General features: G+C 41.9%; 2 protein-coding genes across 2 annotated transcripts in view; one reads left to right on the top strand and one right to left on the bottom strand.

Moving 5' to 3' along the window:
• Positions 1-1821, top strand: part of dstyk (dual serine/threonine and tyrosine protein kinase) — an 18791-nt gene extending 16970 nt beyond the window's left edge. Inside the window, exons 9-14 of the mRNA XM_057325460.1 lie at positions 115-271; positions 500-632; positions 704-817; positions 904-1018; positions 1102-1236; positions 1378-1821. Of these exons, the coding sequence (XP_057181443.1) occupies positions 115-271; positions 500-632; positions 704-817; positions 904-1018; positions 1102-1236; positions 1378-1610 (887 nt within the window). The 3' untranslated portion in view covers positions 1611-1821. The remainder of the gene's footprint in view (positions 1-114; positions 272-499; positions 633-703; positions 818-903; positions 1019-1101; positions 1237-1377) is intronic.
• A 1816-nt stretch (positions 1822-3637) lies between these two features.
• The window catches only part of celsr2 (cadherin, EGF LAG seven-pass G-type receptor 2), a 51776-nt gene continuing 40413 nt past the window's right edge, over positions 3638-15000 (bottom strand). The window contains exons 20-31 of the mRNA XM_057325386.1: positions 14592-14993; positions 14303-14477; positions 14122-14234; positions 13960-14045; positions 13760-13886; positions 13572-13682; positions 13350-13465; positions 12681-12760; positions 12334-12501; positions 12120-12254; positions 11836-12043; positions 3638-9057 (exon numbers count right to left, since the gene is read on the bottom strand). Coding sequence (XP_057181369.1) covers positions 9051-9057; positions 11836-12043; positions 12120-12254; positions 12334-12501; positions 12681-12760; positions 13350-13465; positions 13572-13682; positions 13760-13886; positions 13960-14045; positions 14122-14234; positions 14303-14477; positions 14592-14993 — 1728 coding nt within the window. The 3' untranslated portion in view covers positions 3638-9050. The remainder of the gene's footprint in view (positions 9058-11835; positions 12044-12119; positions 12255-12333; positions 12502-12680; positions 12761-13349; positions 13466-13571; positions 13683-13759; positions 13887-13959; positions 14046-14121; positions 14235-14302; positions 14478-14591; positions 14994-15000) is intronic.

Below are 15000 nucleotides of genomic sequence, written 5' to 3'. Positions count from 1 at the left end.
AATGTTTTTAAGGTGTTTCTCTAATGCTTTTCAGATGTGGTAGGGATGTTTCGTCAGTGTATAAGCAGAGAATGTTCAGTAAGTTTCTCTGTGTGTTTGTGTCTGGTGTTTCAGGAAAGCCCAAGTTGGGTCGTGAGTTGGGTCGTGGTCAGTACGGAGTCGTGTATTTGTGTGACGGTTGGGGTGGAAATCACCCGTGTGCGCTCAAATCTGTGGTTCCGCCGGATGACAAACACTGGAACGACCTCGCGCTGGAGTTTCACTACACACGGTAACCTTTACTACTGATGCACCCTACTGAGGGAACTGCACATCATGTACCCTACATAGACAGCTGCACGTCACACACTAAAAATACAGAAATGAAACCTACTTTACTTATCTCACGATAACTAGAGTCTAAAATAAAGCTGTTTTCTTTCGAGAAATATTTAATGGAGCTCATCGCAGTGCATTCTGGTATGTGTGAACGTCTTGTGTTGGTCTCGCCGTGTCTCAGGTCTCTCCCGAAGCACGAGCGCTTGGTGAATCTTCACGGTTCGGTCATCGATCACTCGTACGCAGGCGGCTCCAGCATCGCGGTTCTGTTGATCATGGAGCGGTTACACAGAGATCTCTACACCGGACTGAAGGTACACGTCCGTCTCTACAGCGGCTGTGTGACATCAGAACCCGTCTGATGTCATGCGTGTGTGTGTTTCAGGGCAGTCTGACGCTGAAGGAAAGGTTACAGATCGCTCTGGATGTGGTGGAGGGGATTCGCTTTCTACACGGTCAGGGTCTCCTGCACCGAGACATCAAACTGAAGAACGTTCTGGTGAAGAACACTCATCTCTCCTCTCTCTCCGTGTTCAGTCAAGTGTTTCTTTAATTGAGTGTTGTTGTGTTGTTGTGTGCGTGCAGCTGGACAAACAGAACCGGGCTAAGATCACAGATCTGGGTTTCTGTAAACCGGAGGCGATGATGTCAGGCAGTATAGTGGGAACACCCATACACATGGCACCAGAACTGTTCACAGGTCAGAAACACACACACACACATGTGCATGCACGCACACACACACACACACGGTAACACAAGCATGTGTGTGTGTGTTTTCAGGAAAGTATGATAATTCTGTGGACGTGTATGCGTTTGGTATTCTCTTCTGGTATCTCTGCACCGGCTCTGTCAAACTCCCAGAAGCCTTTGAGAAATGTGCTAGTAAAGATCAGCTGTGGACCAACGTCAAGAAAGGTGAAAATAAATATATATTCTTTAAAAACACATTTGCATGTTTATCTTCAAATGTTTACCTTTTTTCAAAGTAATTGAAACAACACTGGTACAGTGTACCTTATCAACTCACAGCATGTTTGTGCGTTTGTTGACGCGCAGGTTCGCGGCCGGAGCGTTCGCCCGTGTTCGATGAGGAATGCTGGCAGCTCATGGAAGCGTGTTGGAACGGAGACCCTTCTCAAAGACCCCTGCTGGGAATCGTGCAGCCCGGCCTGCAAAGCATTATGGAGCATTTGTGTGACAATTCAGAGCAAAAGAGCGCTCAAACTGACATAAACACACTCACATTCCCACAGGAGCTGTGGAGGAAAAGCCTGTTATATTTGTATTAAAGAAAGTGGACGGACCAGGAGGTTCTCTGACAGAACGTGAACGAGATGGGAAAATCACATTGAGTTGTGTCGCATCTGCTGCTTCATAGATATATTTTACACGTAGTCGACTTTGTGTGTTACATAAGAATGAAATGTTAATTTTTAGATGCTGTTTAAAATGGTTTACTGTTATACTGAGACATTTTTTTAATAAATTGATTTGGACTCACATGTGCTCTGCATTTCTTTTCAGTGTAATTTTGTAAAACTGGATAAACGCGTTTTTTTTCTCATTATTTTGTTAAATTTATATTGATTTGTAAGGCTTGGCAAAAGGTACACGTATTCTCAATATATTCTCTAAACTTTGAAGCAGAATCGCGCATGGGAATCAACGGACAAAAGCAGAGTATGTCTGTATATCTCAACTACTCTTACGGAGTAAAATGCAAACGATGGACAATTTCTGATTGTGTTTCTGTTGCTTTATAGCAAAGTAGTTTCAACACAATGTTGTTTTATTCATGTTGTAAAAACGAAATGACTGAAATACGTGCAATACAGTTTTATGCATGATCGTTTATTTATTGGACGATCGTAAGTCATGCGTCGTATAGCAACAGCACGAGCGCAGAGCGGGAAAAGGGTCCTCGCGCGCACCACCTGCTGAGCAACGGTCAAACTGACTTGACTTTTCAATCGATATTTATAAGATTTCACAAGACAAAAATTCAGTCATTTTGTGATTTCTGACGCTACCACTAAAAACTCATTATTATTATTATTATCTACACGAATCTCCTTAAGTTCAGAGAAAGAACTTCGAGTTTCTATAGAAGACGAGTCATTTAATGCGATGTCTTTTCACGTCAAGTTTACAACACTTGAATAAATTACCTCACCACAAACTATTTACCTGACGACAAACTTGTTTAAATAAAAGTTGAGGGTTAAAAAAAATCAGCGCAACCAAGTGACGTCACTCGCATGTAAACAGGTTATTTTTAACACAACGCACATTTTCCTCTGCGCCATATAAAGAAAATAAAAAGTGTGCATGAAAATAATTAATTCTTTAAACGCTTCCAAAATAAAAGACTTGCTGGAACACAAAACTCACATCACTACACTATTTGCCACATGTTTATAATTATTTACAATAGATTTAGCCTCCATCTTCCCCATAGGCAGGTACTATAACATCCACCTCTCTTATCTAATGCTTTTTTTTACCTCGAATATTTGGAGCAGCTGTTTCTTTAAAGACAAAGCCAATGGAATTAAGAGGGAGGAGCTACACACAGTATTTAAAGAGTGACAGACCCGCGCCGCCTCATAAAGATGGAAGCCGGAGGTACGTGTTGCGCTATTCATTAGCAGTGATGGGGAGTTTATACACGTTTGGCGTGAATGAGTGCTATGACTAAAAAGCGCTCATAAACGGCTGTTTAAATACGACCTTCAGTTGAAACGATGATTTCCATTAGTTCTCGTTCACCTCCGCCGATCACATGAAAGCTAGACCCGTCTAAGACCGAAACACATTCCGTAAAGTCGAATTAGCTGCTATGTGTCAACATGTAAATAATGTAGGATTAGGAAAGGAAAGGCAGTGTGTGAACCACGTTTTCTCAAGGAATTGAAACTTCCTATGGTGAATGTTAACCTAAAGCGCCACCTAGTGGACAAAGCACTGTACAACCAGACATGCGCTTATAGAGGGAGATGGAAGGCTCTGTAATACTAACCACAGGGAAAAGCGTAACGGCTAACCTGGATCACGTGAGACTCCCTCAACCAATCATATAATTGCAGTGGCCGGAGATCAGTTTACGTTACAGTTTCGCGTGGATTTGTTTGTTCATATTGTCAATAAATATTGCACAAGAAAAGAGATTTTGTTGTTTAATCCTGATACCGTTATCGTTTAAAATAGACCACATGATCATAATTGTAAATGTAGTTTATTTGTGTAAATCTAGAAGTCAGAGAAACCATACCTTTATATTTATTTGTTTGTTTATTTTACATTAAATTGCATTGTCATGATCAACGCAACGGTCAAGTCATTAAACTTCAAATGTATTTATTGAAACGTTTAATTTTCATTCAACAACAAATATACAACACAATCTTTTCTTTCTCTTGATGTATGGTTTGCATAGGCCAATATCTGGTGGAGATACAGCAGCTGAAAACTCTGGGTGCGAAAATCCAAATATTGAGAAAATTGCCTTTAAAGTTTAGGGTTAGGAATCAGAGGCACTGTAGCAGGACATCCACTCACAAAACAAACGTTTTTCTATATTTATGTACAAAATATCTTCGTGGAACATGATCTTTAATATATCCTAATGATTTTGGGCATAAAAGAACAATGGATCATTTTGACCCACACCATGAGGCCGTTACTAAAAATGTCCTCGTGCTAATCAAGACTGGGTTTGTGCTCCAGGGTCACATATTACTGAAGTTCTCCTGGATTCTTTATCCAATTAAACGCCGTTTCAGATTCAACCGGTGGAGTTTCAGGTATGTTATTATTTTATTCTATTTTGATTGACGTTTCTGCTGGTTGTTTGGTTGAAGCATCCGTGTATATATTCAGTAAAACAAGTAAAATAATGCAAAAACGCATGTTAGTAAATAATAACTTTATAAAAATAAAATAGATCATGAAGAATATTACTTTGAGAATACTACAAACGAGGGTTGGGCCGATGGCTGACAGACATGATGAAGTTGAGCCGGCGTCGTGACTCCAACAAACGCTTCACTTCAGTCACAAAAGGATCTTTTGTGATCACAACAAAGATTTCTATCCATTTCTTTCTTTCATTAAAATATGAATACAACTAAACCTGATCACAACTTAAAGATTACATGAGGATAGTCAGCTGGAAAACTGTATGGATCTAACCTTAAACACTCTGTGTCAGATGACCCGCAGCCACCACCGCCGCAGTCCCTCCAGGCTCGTGGGCCAACCCGGCAGGGCTTCTAGCCCCAGGGGCCGACCTCAAAACCAATAGCTCCTCCCTCAGGTCAACAGGTAGCTCACGTGACACGGTTGCTTTGGGAAAGTGTAAATGGGTTTCTAACCCAATCCAGTTGCTCAGACTTCTCTCTTACATCAGGGAAGTATGATTTGAAACCAGAAATCACGTTAGCTAAATGTCCATCCAGAAATGTTTTTGCTGCGTCTCTCCCCATCTTCTCACTTACGACGAAGCTATCAGACTGAGGAACTGAGGTCTCTTCCACAGCTCTGCTTCCTCGAGAAAACCACCAACTCGGTCATAAAGTGTCCCTGCCTTGCAGACTGAGATTCAACTCGTTCAGTTTGGTAAAAATATCTGCTAGATACGCTAGTTTGGCAATCCAATTATTGTCCTTAAACAAAGTGGCAAGAGGGGACGCATTGTGTGACAAAAAGCAACACCGCTCATTTCGCAGCTCGAACAGCCTATTCAGTACTTTGCCTCTGGAAAGCCAGCGGACTTCGGTGTGTTCAGATCCCATGTCATCGCATAATCTCCGAAGCAGACGTGCATTCACTTTATGAAGTTTATTGCCTTGACAGCATCATTCAACACGGAATTAAGCTCTGGGCTCATCTTCTTTGATCCAGGGCTTCTCTGTGTACGGTACAGTTTTGATCGTGTCTGCTGCTGTTTTTCCAGCATGGTGTCAGCGAGCACAGCTGCAGCAGGATTGATCAAGTCCTCAGCCAGGCTAAATGGCTTTTTAGCTTTGGCCAAAAGTAAAGACACAGCACACGATGCTGCCAGTGCTTTTGCTGATGCACTTGTGGCTTTTTCATGTTCTCTTGGCATGATGTAAATTCATGAAATGTTCTTCTGAGAAACTCCAGTGAGTTCCCGACCTGATTTGGGTGTTTAGTCCGGAGATGCCGTTGAAGATGTTAGCTAACAGCTCGCCGCATAAAAAGCCCAGTGCTGAGGGAGGGTCATGTGAAGTAGATGTAAATCCCATCCCTATGTATTCATCACCACACTGGTGGTATTTTTGAGGCTCTGGTTTGTTTGTTTTCTTTTTAGCATGTTCGTCTTCTGTTGGAGGAGCTTGTCCTCTTTTAAGAAGCCACCTGTCCATTTTATCGCGACCTCTCCTAACTTACATGATTTCGCGCCCAGACACTGCTCCTGATTCCGGGTCTCAATAAATAACTCTAATAAATTGAAATGCGAATTTATTTTTTATGCATCTTTGTGTAGTCCTAATTTCATATAAAAATACTATTATCATAATTTATTGACTAAATGTCAGTTTCTCTCACATACCCCCATTTGAGAAGCACTGATCTAGAAGATGGTTAACTTCCTTTAGGTGTGGAACGTGAATTGGCTTTGTGTAAGTCTGATGTAGTGACTAGTATGAGGTTGAGCCCTAACTTTGATGAAGAGGATGTTGAACGCTTCTTTTGTTGTTTGACCGTGTGGCAGATGCGCTTCATTGGCCAGACGACGAGTGTAAGTTCTTAACTTCAACATTAGAGAGTGTAAACCCGACACGCCGGCCGTCACGGCTGATGATTTTTTCGGGTCCATAAAACCTCTTTTGGCTATAAAAAGGCTGAAGGAAACTTTCAGAAAGAATTCTGGCATGATCGTAGCAGATCTTCAACGTTGCTGCGTGCTTCACCTGACAGTGATAGTCGTATCTTTGTTGGAGAAAAACAGAGAGCCGAAATGTGTGATTGTCGTCGTGCGCTGGTCACTGGAAGAATGAGAGTCCACCGGTGAAAGCAAAAGATATTGTCTTCATCTTCAGTGAAATCTGTTGCTTTGGCTGTCATTGCCTCGGCAGGGAATAATGTGCAGAAGAATTGCTCGTCCTGGGTTTCAACATTTTCTCAATTTGTTGCGGATGGTTTTGTGAGATTGGTCAATTCTAAGGAAGACGTAACAGTCGAAAGTCTTTTATCCTTTTCAAATGACTCTTACACTGCTAACAGTGTGTTGATTAGGGGTATTGGTTTGAATGTGATACCTGTTCAAAAAATGGTTTCCCCGAATTTGGTGGTTACACCATCTGTCAACTCAACTCTATTTATAAAGACAGGTGATGAACATTTTTCTTGTTCCTCGAATGTGTTTCCAGAAAGCTGGCTCTACTCTTATTGACTTATTTGACCGAGTTGTTCCTTTTGATACAATTGTTAATCTTCCTTCTGGATATTACCTAGAGGAACTAACTCCTTGTTGTTTGGAAAGTTGTCTCTTTACTTACCAAGTGAACAAGATAATGAGTTGAAATGGATTGTAACGTGTGTAAGTGCTGCTAAATTCTCAATCACATCCTAGATTAGTGATGTTACTTCATTCTAGACCTGTGCCAGAGGAACCCGTGCTTTAGACTTGACAACCCTTTTAATTTGCATGTCAATAATGTCTTGCTGTAAATGACAATCATTTTTCTAAATGACTTCATTCTCAATGACATTGGCACTAACAACGTAAGTGGCTGTACAGACCCAATTGAAGATAACCGTATTGACTGGGACGATGACACATGGTGTGCTGATATGGCGCCCAGAATATGTAACAATAGAACTGGATGACCGTGATGATGACGACGGTCCACGTATCTGTGTGTGGTCAGTTTTAAAACAATATGATGCCGTTGATTTTAAAGTACTGCACTTGACACTACACATGGTTAGCGGTCTGGAGGTGCTTCAAAGAAGGCCGTTGACGTACAGGCTGTCAGCAGTCCATGATGCATTGGATTTCAACCAGCCACAAACCCCCGAGATGCTTTTATCCAAAGACTCATTGAAAGTCCTTGTTGCGGATGATGTAATGGGCCATCCTGCACCCGTAGCTAACCTCGATTCTTTTGTACATCGAGGAATTGGACCAGCTGCCTCGATCAAAACGTGTAACGCTCAAGGGTGTGGAGCTTCTCAACATTGTATTAGCACACAACCTTTCTTGCGTGTCTTGTCAGAATAATTCTGAATGTATAATGTATATTTTAGTTATCGTTGGTTCAGCTTTTCTCACCTTTGTCAGTTTCAGATACGTTCTTCTGTTGGGAAAGAACGAACTGTCTCACAAAACTGTTGGGAAAATGGTCTTCACAGCCCACTATGAAATTTGGCGTGCTAGTTGGAGACTTCATGTTGGCAACTAACATATTGCTTTCAGGCAACAACTACTCCAACATATCGCTGCTCTTCAAGTTTATGAGAATGGACATGGTCGAGAGGACCTCTCTCAAGATACAGGACACCTACTGTGTAGAGTTCTGGGATTCCAAGAGAGCTGAAGTCGTCGAGACCTTCACATCACCTTAAAAGATGCTGCACTATTACACAAACATGTTTTGCTGGACTTCTTTTGTCTGGATTGTATTTAAGTAGTAATGTGTTGTTTGCTTACAATTACTCTTTTCAGGGGCCATTCACATTTCGCATCTTTTGCGCGCGCAAGTTTGTTTTTTAAATGTAGGCATGCGCAAATAGGGAGTGACGCGGTCGCGACGCGCACACGGTGCAGCGTGCGCATTGTCCTATGTGCGTCAGCGCCGCATCAAGATGGAGATCTTTCAACTCGTCACAGTGCCGAGTGCGAGATGTACTCAATGAAGTGTCATTGAAATACCGTCATGGTCAATTCTGGTGTGAAATAGAGTAAATAAAACTGAAGCTGATGATCTTTGAAGTCTTCAGATAAATGAAGCCAATTCTTACCATCAATGAAAATGAAGGTGTGTCGTGTTTGCGTTGCGTTGCGAGTGAAGCGGATGGTTTGTGTTTTCTTACAGTGTCAACATCTCAAATCGAGTTTAACATCACACGAGTTTTCCTTCAGCCCGGCCCGTCACCTTCATATCAACACACACCGAGTTCAGAGGTCACACAACACCAATAAAAATGCGTTTGGTGTTCGTGATGATGTAATCCAGATCAAAGGCTGTGATTGGTTATCTGCAGGTTGATCCCGTAAGTGTTTTTATGGCATGTTAGAGATCTGTACAACACTGTAACACAAAACTCATTTACAAAAGAATTACATTTACAAAGCCACGTTATTTCTAAGCTATAAAATACAAAGGTTTTCTTTCGGTCAAAACTTGTTTTTAGGTTCGTATAAAAGAGTCGTGAAAATGTACAAAAGAGTGAGAAGCATGAAAGGCTTCTCGCGCAGTGATGTGAAGAAGGATTCCGTCATCTGTACAGAGTTCAGCTTCATGTAGGAAAATCCCTGATGAACGTCATAAAATCGAACCGTTGCTAACACAGTCTTGGGTGGTGATGCAGCGCCTCCTTGTGGACAGAATCAAAAGTGCTTCGCTTCAAGCATGTAAACAAAAATCAAAGTGTAAGTTCTCTTGAGCGTTTGGCAAGTCAGCTGTCGTGTGACGGTTAGAACAGAGCGACTGCTCTTCACCTCTGACCTCTGACATCATCGTGGTAACCCGCAGGCAACATCAGCACCTGAAGAGACACACAGAGTCAGGTGAGAACACGACAGAATGAAATGAACGTGACTGTGCTTCTGATCGAAAGACGTCACATTTGAATGACAGAAAACTGATTGGATGATGAAGTCAGACCAAACGAAGAGAGAAAGTTCATGAAAGTATACAAACAAGCGCTTCTGAACACTATGGGAACAGGGTCCAAGCGCGGTCTAAACTAAAAACACAAATGCTTGGTTTGTGTGAAAATATGCTAATGTCCACTGTAAATAAAAGGTGGCTTGGATCACTCACGTTTATAGTTTAGATTGAAGTGATTATATTCTCTTACACCCATCACAAGATGTGCAAGCTGTGATGATTGCCATTAGGGCTGTCAGGATTATTAAATAATCGTCTCATGGCGATTGTTTGACCTCATCGCGATGGTTTCAGATCATCGCAATTATCGCACATCTCTATAGAAGACACTAGGGGGAGCTGTAGTGCATCTGCGTATTTTAGTGTATATATTGTAACTAAAGCATGGTAATACTTGTCAAATGTACCACCACAACACAATCACTTTAACAAAAAACTAAAGCATATACCATAAAAATAACCTGCAGTACAATTTAATATTATTTCAGTGTGAAAAGCAGTCTACCAAAATCTCATTAACACAGAAGTAAACTTTTATTGTAGTCTTGCAAGTGATAAAAAAAACAGACTAGAAGCTTTTCTATGACTGATAGCATTTTAATGGTGGCTTCAATTCACACCTGATCAATTTACTTCATTTACAAGTATTTGGCGGTTGTATTATTGACAGGTAAAAGCCTAAACCTCAAGTATGATGACCCAATTTTTTCCGATGTATTTCCAAGAAAAAAACATAGTCTTTATATTCAGAACAATATGGTCGTTTCAAAGCTGAATAAAACATGTATGAGAATTAAATGTCAAAGCTCAAAAACAGACAATTAATCGTCATAATCGAAATGATTTATTAGACAATTAATCGTCAGCCAAATTTCATAATCGTGACAGCCCTAATTGCCATATCAACTTTGCAGACCATAATTGAGCAGACTTCCTAAAACTGCTTGATAAAATAACGACACAATCCCCTGACTTGCTCCGACCAACATACAGTAAGTCTTCTTAAAACATATCCTTGTTGGAGTTTTGAACAGGTGGTCAATGTGCGCTTTCCAAGTCAATGAACAGTCACAAGTATCCACTTGCTGAATGATTATTGGACTGTAGGATAATGGATCTAATGATTTTTTTTTATTTATAATTTAATTCAATTATTTGTCAAGTATGGTGACCCAAACCCGAAACGTGACTCTGCATTTAACCCATCCAGAGAGTAGTGACCACACGCACAGCAAGTGGTGAACACACGTACACCCGGAGCAGTGGGCAGCTATCACTGCAGCGCCCGGGGAGCAAGTAGGGGTAAGGTGCCTTGCTCAAGGGCACCTCAGTCGTTACCCGCCGGCCCTGAGAATCCAACCGGCAACCTTCTGGTCACGAGTCCCACTCTCTAACCATTAGACCACGACTGCCCTATGATCCTCTTGAGGATCATGTAATCACTTCCTTAGCTTTCCCAGCATTGCCAATAAGATGATTTCCGTGAACAAAATTCCTGTTTTCTGATTTTGATATTCTGATCTTTATTTAACAGATTATTTGATGATAGAGTTCTTCTTGTGCGTGCTCAAACAGTCATTAGTATATAACCTAAACAAAATGGGACTTAAATATACTCTAAGTATAGTAATATCTACGGAAGCCCTGAACTGCAACGTAAAAAAATCTTGGTTGGAAATATGGTCCTTAAATTTCTTCCTTCATTATTTTCTCTTTAAAAAAAATCTTACATTTTTTTTCTTTTCAAAATGTTTCTTCTTCTTACTTTTTTTAAAGAGACAAAAATGAAGAGGGAAAAATGTAAAGCTTTTTTCATCTTCAATTTTTCTTTCTCTTCAAAACAAATTTTCCTCTTCATTTTTATTTCTCTGCACATTTGTTTTCTCTTTAAAAAAATCCTCTTCAAAACGTTTTTGCTTAAAAAAATTATTTCATCTTCACCATTTTCTTTCTCTTCCAAAATTTTTTTCTCTTCAGATTTTTTTTCTTCAAAAGGCCAAACAAAAGAGAAAAAAATGATTTGCTAGCCATGGAGTACCATCACTGACCACCAGGTGTCACTGTCAGCTATCATGCGTTTGTTTTGTAGCTTTTATCTCTCTTTTTTTTTTAAGAAAATGTTTTTGAGAAGATTTAAAAAAATTATATATATATATATATATATATTTCGAAGAGAAAAAATAAAATAAAATATTTGAAGAAATTATTTTGAATAGAAAATAAATTTGACTTTCTTCAATTATTTTTTGACATTGCGATTTGGGTGTTCTGTAAATATGAATGTAACAGTTGTATTTTTGTTGTTGTAGAATACAATTAGTTATTAGTTCTTCAGACTCAACCGACCCCCTTTGAGTTTTCAGAAGTCTACTGTTAGGTATACTGATAGTTCAATACTTGTAGCACATTACGAGTTTATATTGCAAGTAAACTTGACATCGCTCTATACTTCTGTGTTCCTTTCTGAAAGATATATTGCAATGAAATGTCTGTGATCAGCTTCAGTTTCACACACGTTTGACGTCCTCTAAACTATTCCAGCCCAAAACTAAACCTATAAACTTGAACATGTACATTTAGAAAGTTTGTTCATTTTTGTTTAAAAGAAGTACACACTTGTTCAGAATGTGTGTGCTGCGATTGGTTTACTCACTCAGATTCTGATGAATCATTGTCGAGTGTTTTTACGCTCACTGATGCCGCATTCAGACCGTCCTGTTTAGCTCCGCCCCTCCGCCCCTCGCTGGAGGAGGGGCCACGCGAGGAGGCGGAGTCTGGCGGGCTGACAGACAGCTGGTTGTGAATGCGGTTGATGGCGTTTCTCTCAGCGATGGGCGACAGCTGTTTCTTCTTCCGAATTCCTGCAGATCAGTCACGTGTTGTTAACGTGTGTTCATGTGATCATGTGACGTGATGTTTCATGATGTGTGTTCACACCTCTGTACTGTGTGCTGATGTTTGGCAGCAGCAGCAGGTTTTCTGTCCCATGAGCCTCTGCTCTGTCTGCGGGTTTAGACACCGTCTCCACCTTCAGACGCCCGTCAGCTGTCTCACCCTCCCACACTCCAGCATCTGACAGACAGACGGCTCAGGCGTCAGAGAGACATGCTAACAGAATCATGTGTTTGATTTGAATTCACTCATTTGGTACCGTGAGACTTCTTGTTGCCGTTGGCGACCAGATTTTCCCAGCATTCCTCCTGCGGGATGTCAGCCTCGTCTTCTTCACTGTCAGATGTGTGTGTGGAGGCGAACGAGCCGCTCTGATCGTCTTCCAACTGAGAGAGATCACTGTCGGAATCTGAGTCTGAACCATCATCTACACACAAACACACGCGTTACACATCTTAACATACACACAAATCTTAGTTCGATCCCAGGGATTCACATAATCACAAACAAATGTATAGTATCATGCCATGTAAAAGCGTCTGCCAAATGCATAAATGTAAATCACACTGTTCATTAACATGAAAATATTTGCTGTGTGTGTGTTACCGTGGTTCTGCTCTTTGTTTTCTTGGTAGAGTGTGTTGTCTTCGTTCAGACTCATGTGACTGCTGCTCAGATCATCTCCTCTGAAACACAAACACACCATTACACTCTGTGTGTGTATGCAGTTGTGTGTGTGTGTGTGTGTGCGTGTGTGTGCAGTTGTGCGTGTGTGTGTGTGTGCGTGTGTGTGCAGTTGTGTGTGTGTGTGTGTGTGTGCAGTTGTGCGTGTGTGTGCAGTTGTGTGTGTGCGTGAGTGTGTGTGTGTGTGTGTGTGTGTGTGTGTATGCAGTTGTGTGTGTGTGTGTGTGTGTGTGTGTGTGTGTGTGTGTGTGTGTGTGTGTGTGTGCGTGTGTGTGGGAAGGGTAAACCCTACGGTATGGAGACAAAATGTCCCCACAAAGATGGCAATATCCAAAACCCTTGTCCTTGTGAGGACATGTTTTTGTCCCCATGAGGAAACAAGCTTATAAATCATACAGAATGAACTTTTGTGAAAATGTAAAAGAGCAGACAGTTGTGTGTGATTGTTAGGGTTAGGGGGAGGGAATATGAGATACAGTTTGTACAGTATAAAAACCATTGTGTCTATGGAATGTCCCCATAAAACATGGAAACCCAACATGTGTGTGTGTGTGTCCATGCGTGTGTGTGTGTGTGAGCATGTGTGTGTACCTCAGACTGAAGGGTATGTAGTTTTGATTTTGAGTTCCGTTCAGCGAGACGCTTGATTCAGCAAACGGCAGATGATACAAACGTCCGTCCAGATACTTACTGTTACCGATGAACGCCTGACACACACAATCACACATGTTATTAACATCATTCATGAACACACACACACACACACACACACACACACACACACACACACACACACACAGAAACTTTACTGACAGCAGGTTTAGATTTGATGATGTGATCCGGCTGTTTTCTACGGCAGCAGTAACTCATGGCGTCTCGAGCTTCTTTATCAAACACCACACGAAAGAAGAAGATGAAGGGACCCTGCAAACACACACACGCGTGTCAGATCCGCTGCGTGACTGATGACATCACAGCTGATGATGTCACTGCCGCCGTACCTGAAAGCAGCTGAATCCAGCGAAGAGATAATGAAAGAGAATGACGTCACTGTTGACCGACAGCAGCGCCAGAACACACGTGACCGTCACCAGAAACAACACGGCACACGCCGTCCTCAGCCCCGCCCTGAACACACACACACACATTAACACACACTGCATCACACACACACACTGTATGATGACACGACGACACTCACATGGGCGTCTCTTTCTTCTCACATGAACTCTTGTGTCTGACAGAACACGACGCTCTCGACGCAGTGATGTACAGAAACACATTCATCTGAAACACAAAACACACCGTCAGTCATTCTCATTAGTGCACTATCCAGTGTGCCACAGCAGAAGTGAACACTCACAGAGACCACCAGAGCGACGGGTCCCGCCAAACTCCAGATGAGAGTGTCATACAGAGAGAGCCAACAGAAATCAGGATTCCCGTAGCCCTCCGGATCTAACCCTACAGCCAGACCTGCCACACATCATCACGCCGTCAGCATCATCACGACATCATCATCATGCGTGTGTGTGTGTGTGTACCTGTGATGAACGCCGGCACGCCCCAGCCAATCAGATAATAGAATCTCATGGGGCCGTAGTTGATGTCTCTGAGTTCATTGATCATACGATAGACGTGAAGACCCTCCAGAAACATCCACGAGAACACACACAGCCAGAAGAAGTGCAGCAGGATGGCTATCAGCGTACACACAAACTACACAAACACACACAATCATCCAAATCATTTACTCAGTCACTTTAACTCAGTTACTGTATCAAGTGCAGTCGTGTGGACTGCTGATATTACTTTAACAATCATTAGTGTTACCGTGTTGTCGGCCTGATTGATGCCGAGAATGAAGATGAGGTTGGAGATGAAGAGCGCACTGGAGCCGTTGGTGATGATGCTGATCTTGTTGCTGTTGAGTGTGCGCACACACGTGAGGATGAGGATGGTGAGGAAGAGAAAACCCAACATCACTCCCACAGAACTCCACGTGATCAACTTCACCGGCAGAATCTCTCCGTTCTCAACACACAAACACAACAAGAGAGTGAATGAGAGAGAGAGAGAGAGAGACAGAGAGGTAGAGAGAGAGAGAGAGAGACAGAGACAGAGAGACAGAGAGACAGAGAGAGAGAGAGAGAGAGAGAGAGAGAGAGAGAGAGAGAGAGAGAGAGAGAGAGAGAGAGAGAGAGAGAGAGAGAGAGAGAGAGAGAGAGAGAGAGAGAGAGAG

This window comes from Triplophysa rosa, linkage group LG25, assembly GCF_024868665.1.
Source record: "Triplophysa rosa linkage group LG25, Trosa_1v2, whole genome shotgun sequence".
NCBI classification, from domain to species: Eukaryota; Metazoa; Chordata; class Actinopteri; order Cypriniformes; family Nemacheilidae; genus Triplophysa; species Triplophysa rosa.
This window is presented reverse-complemented; position numbering and strand designations above follow the sequence as displayed.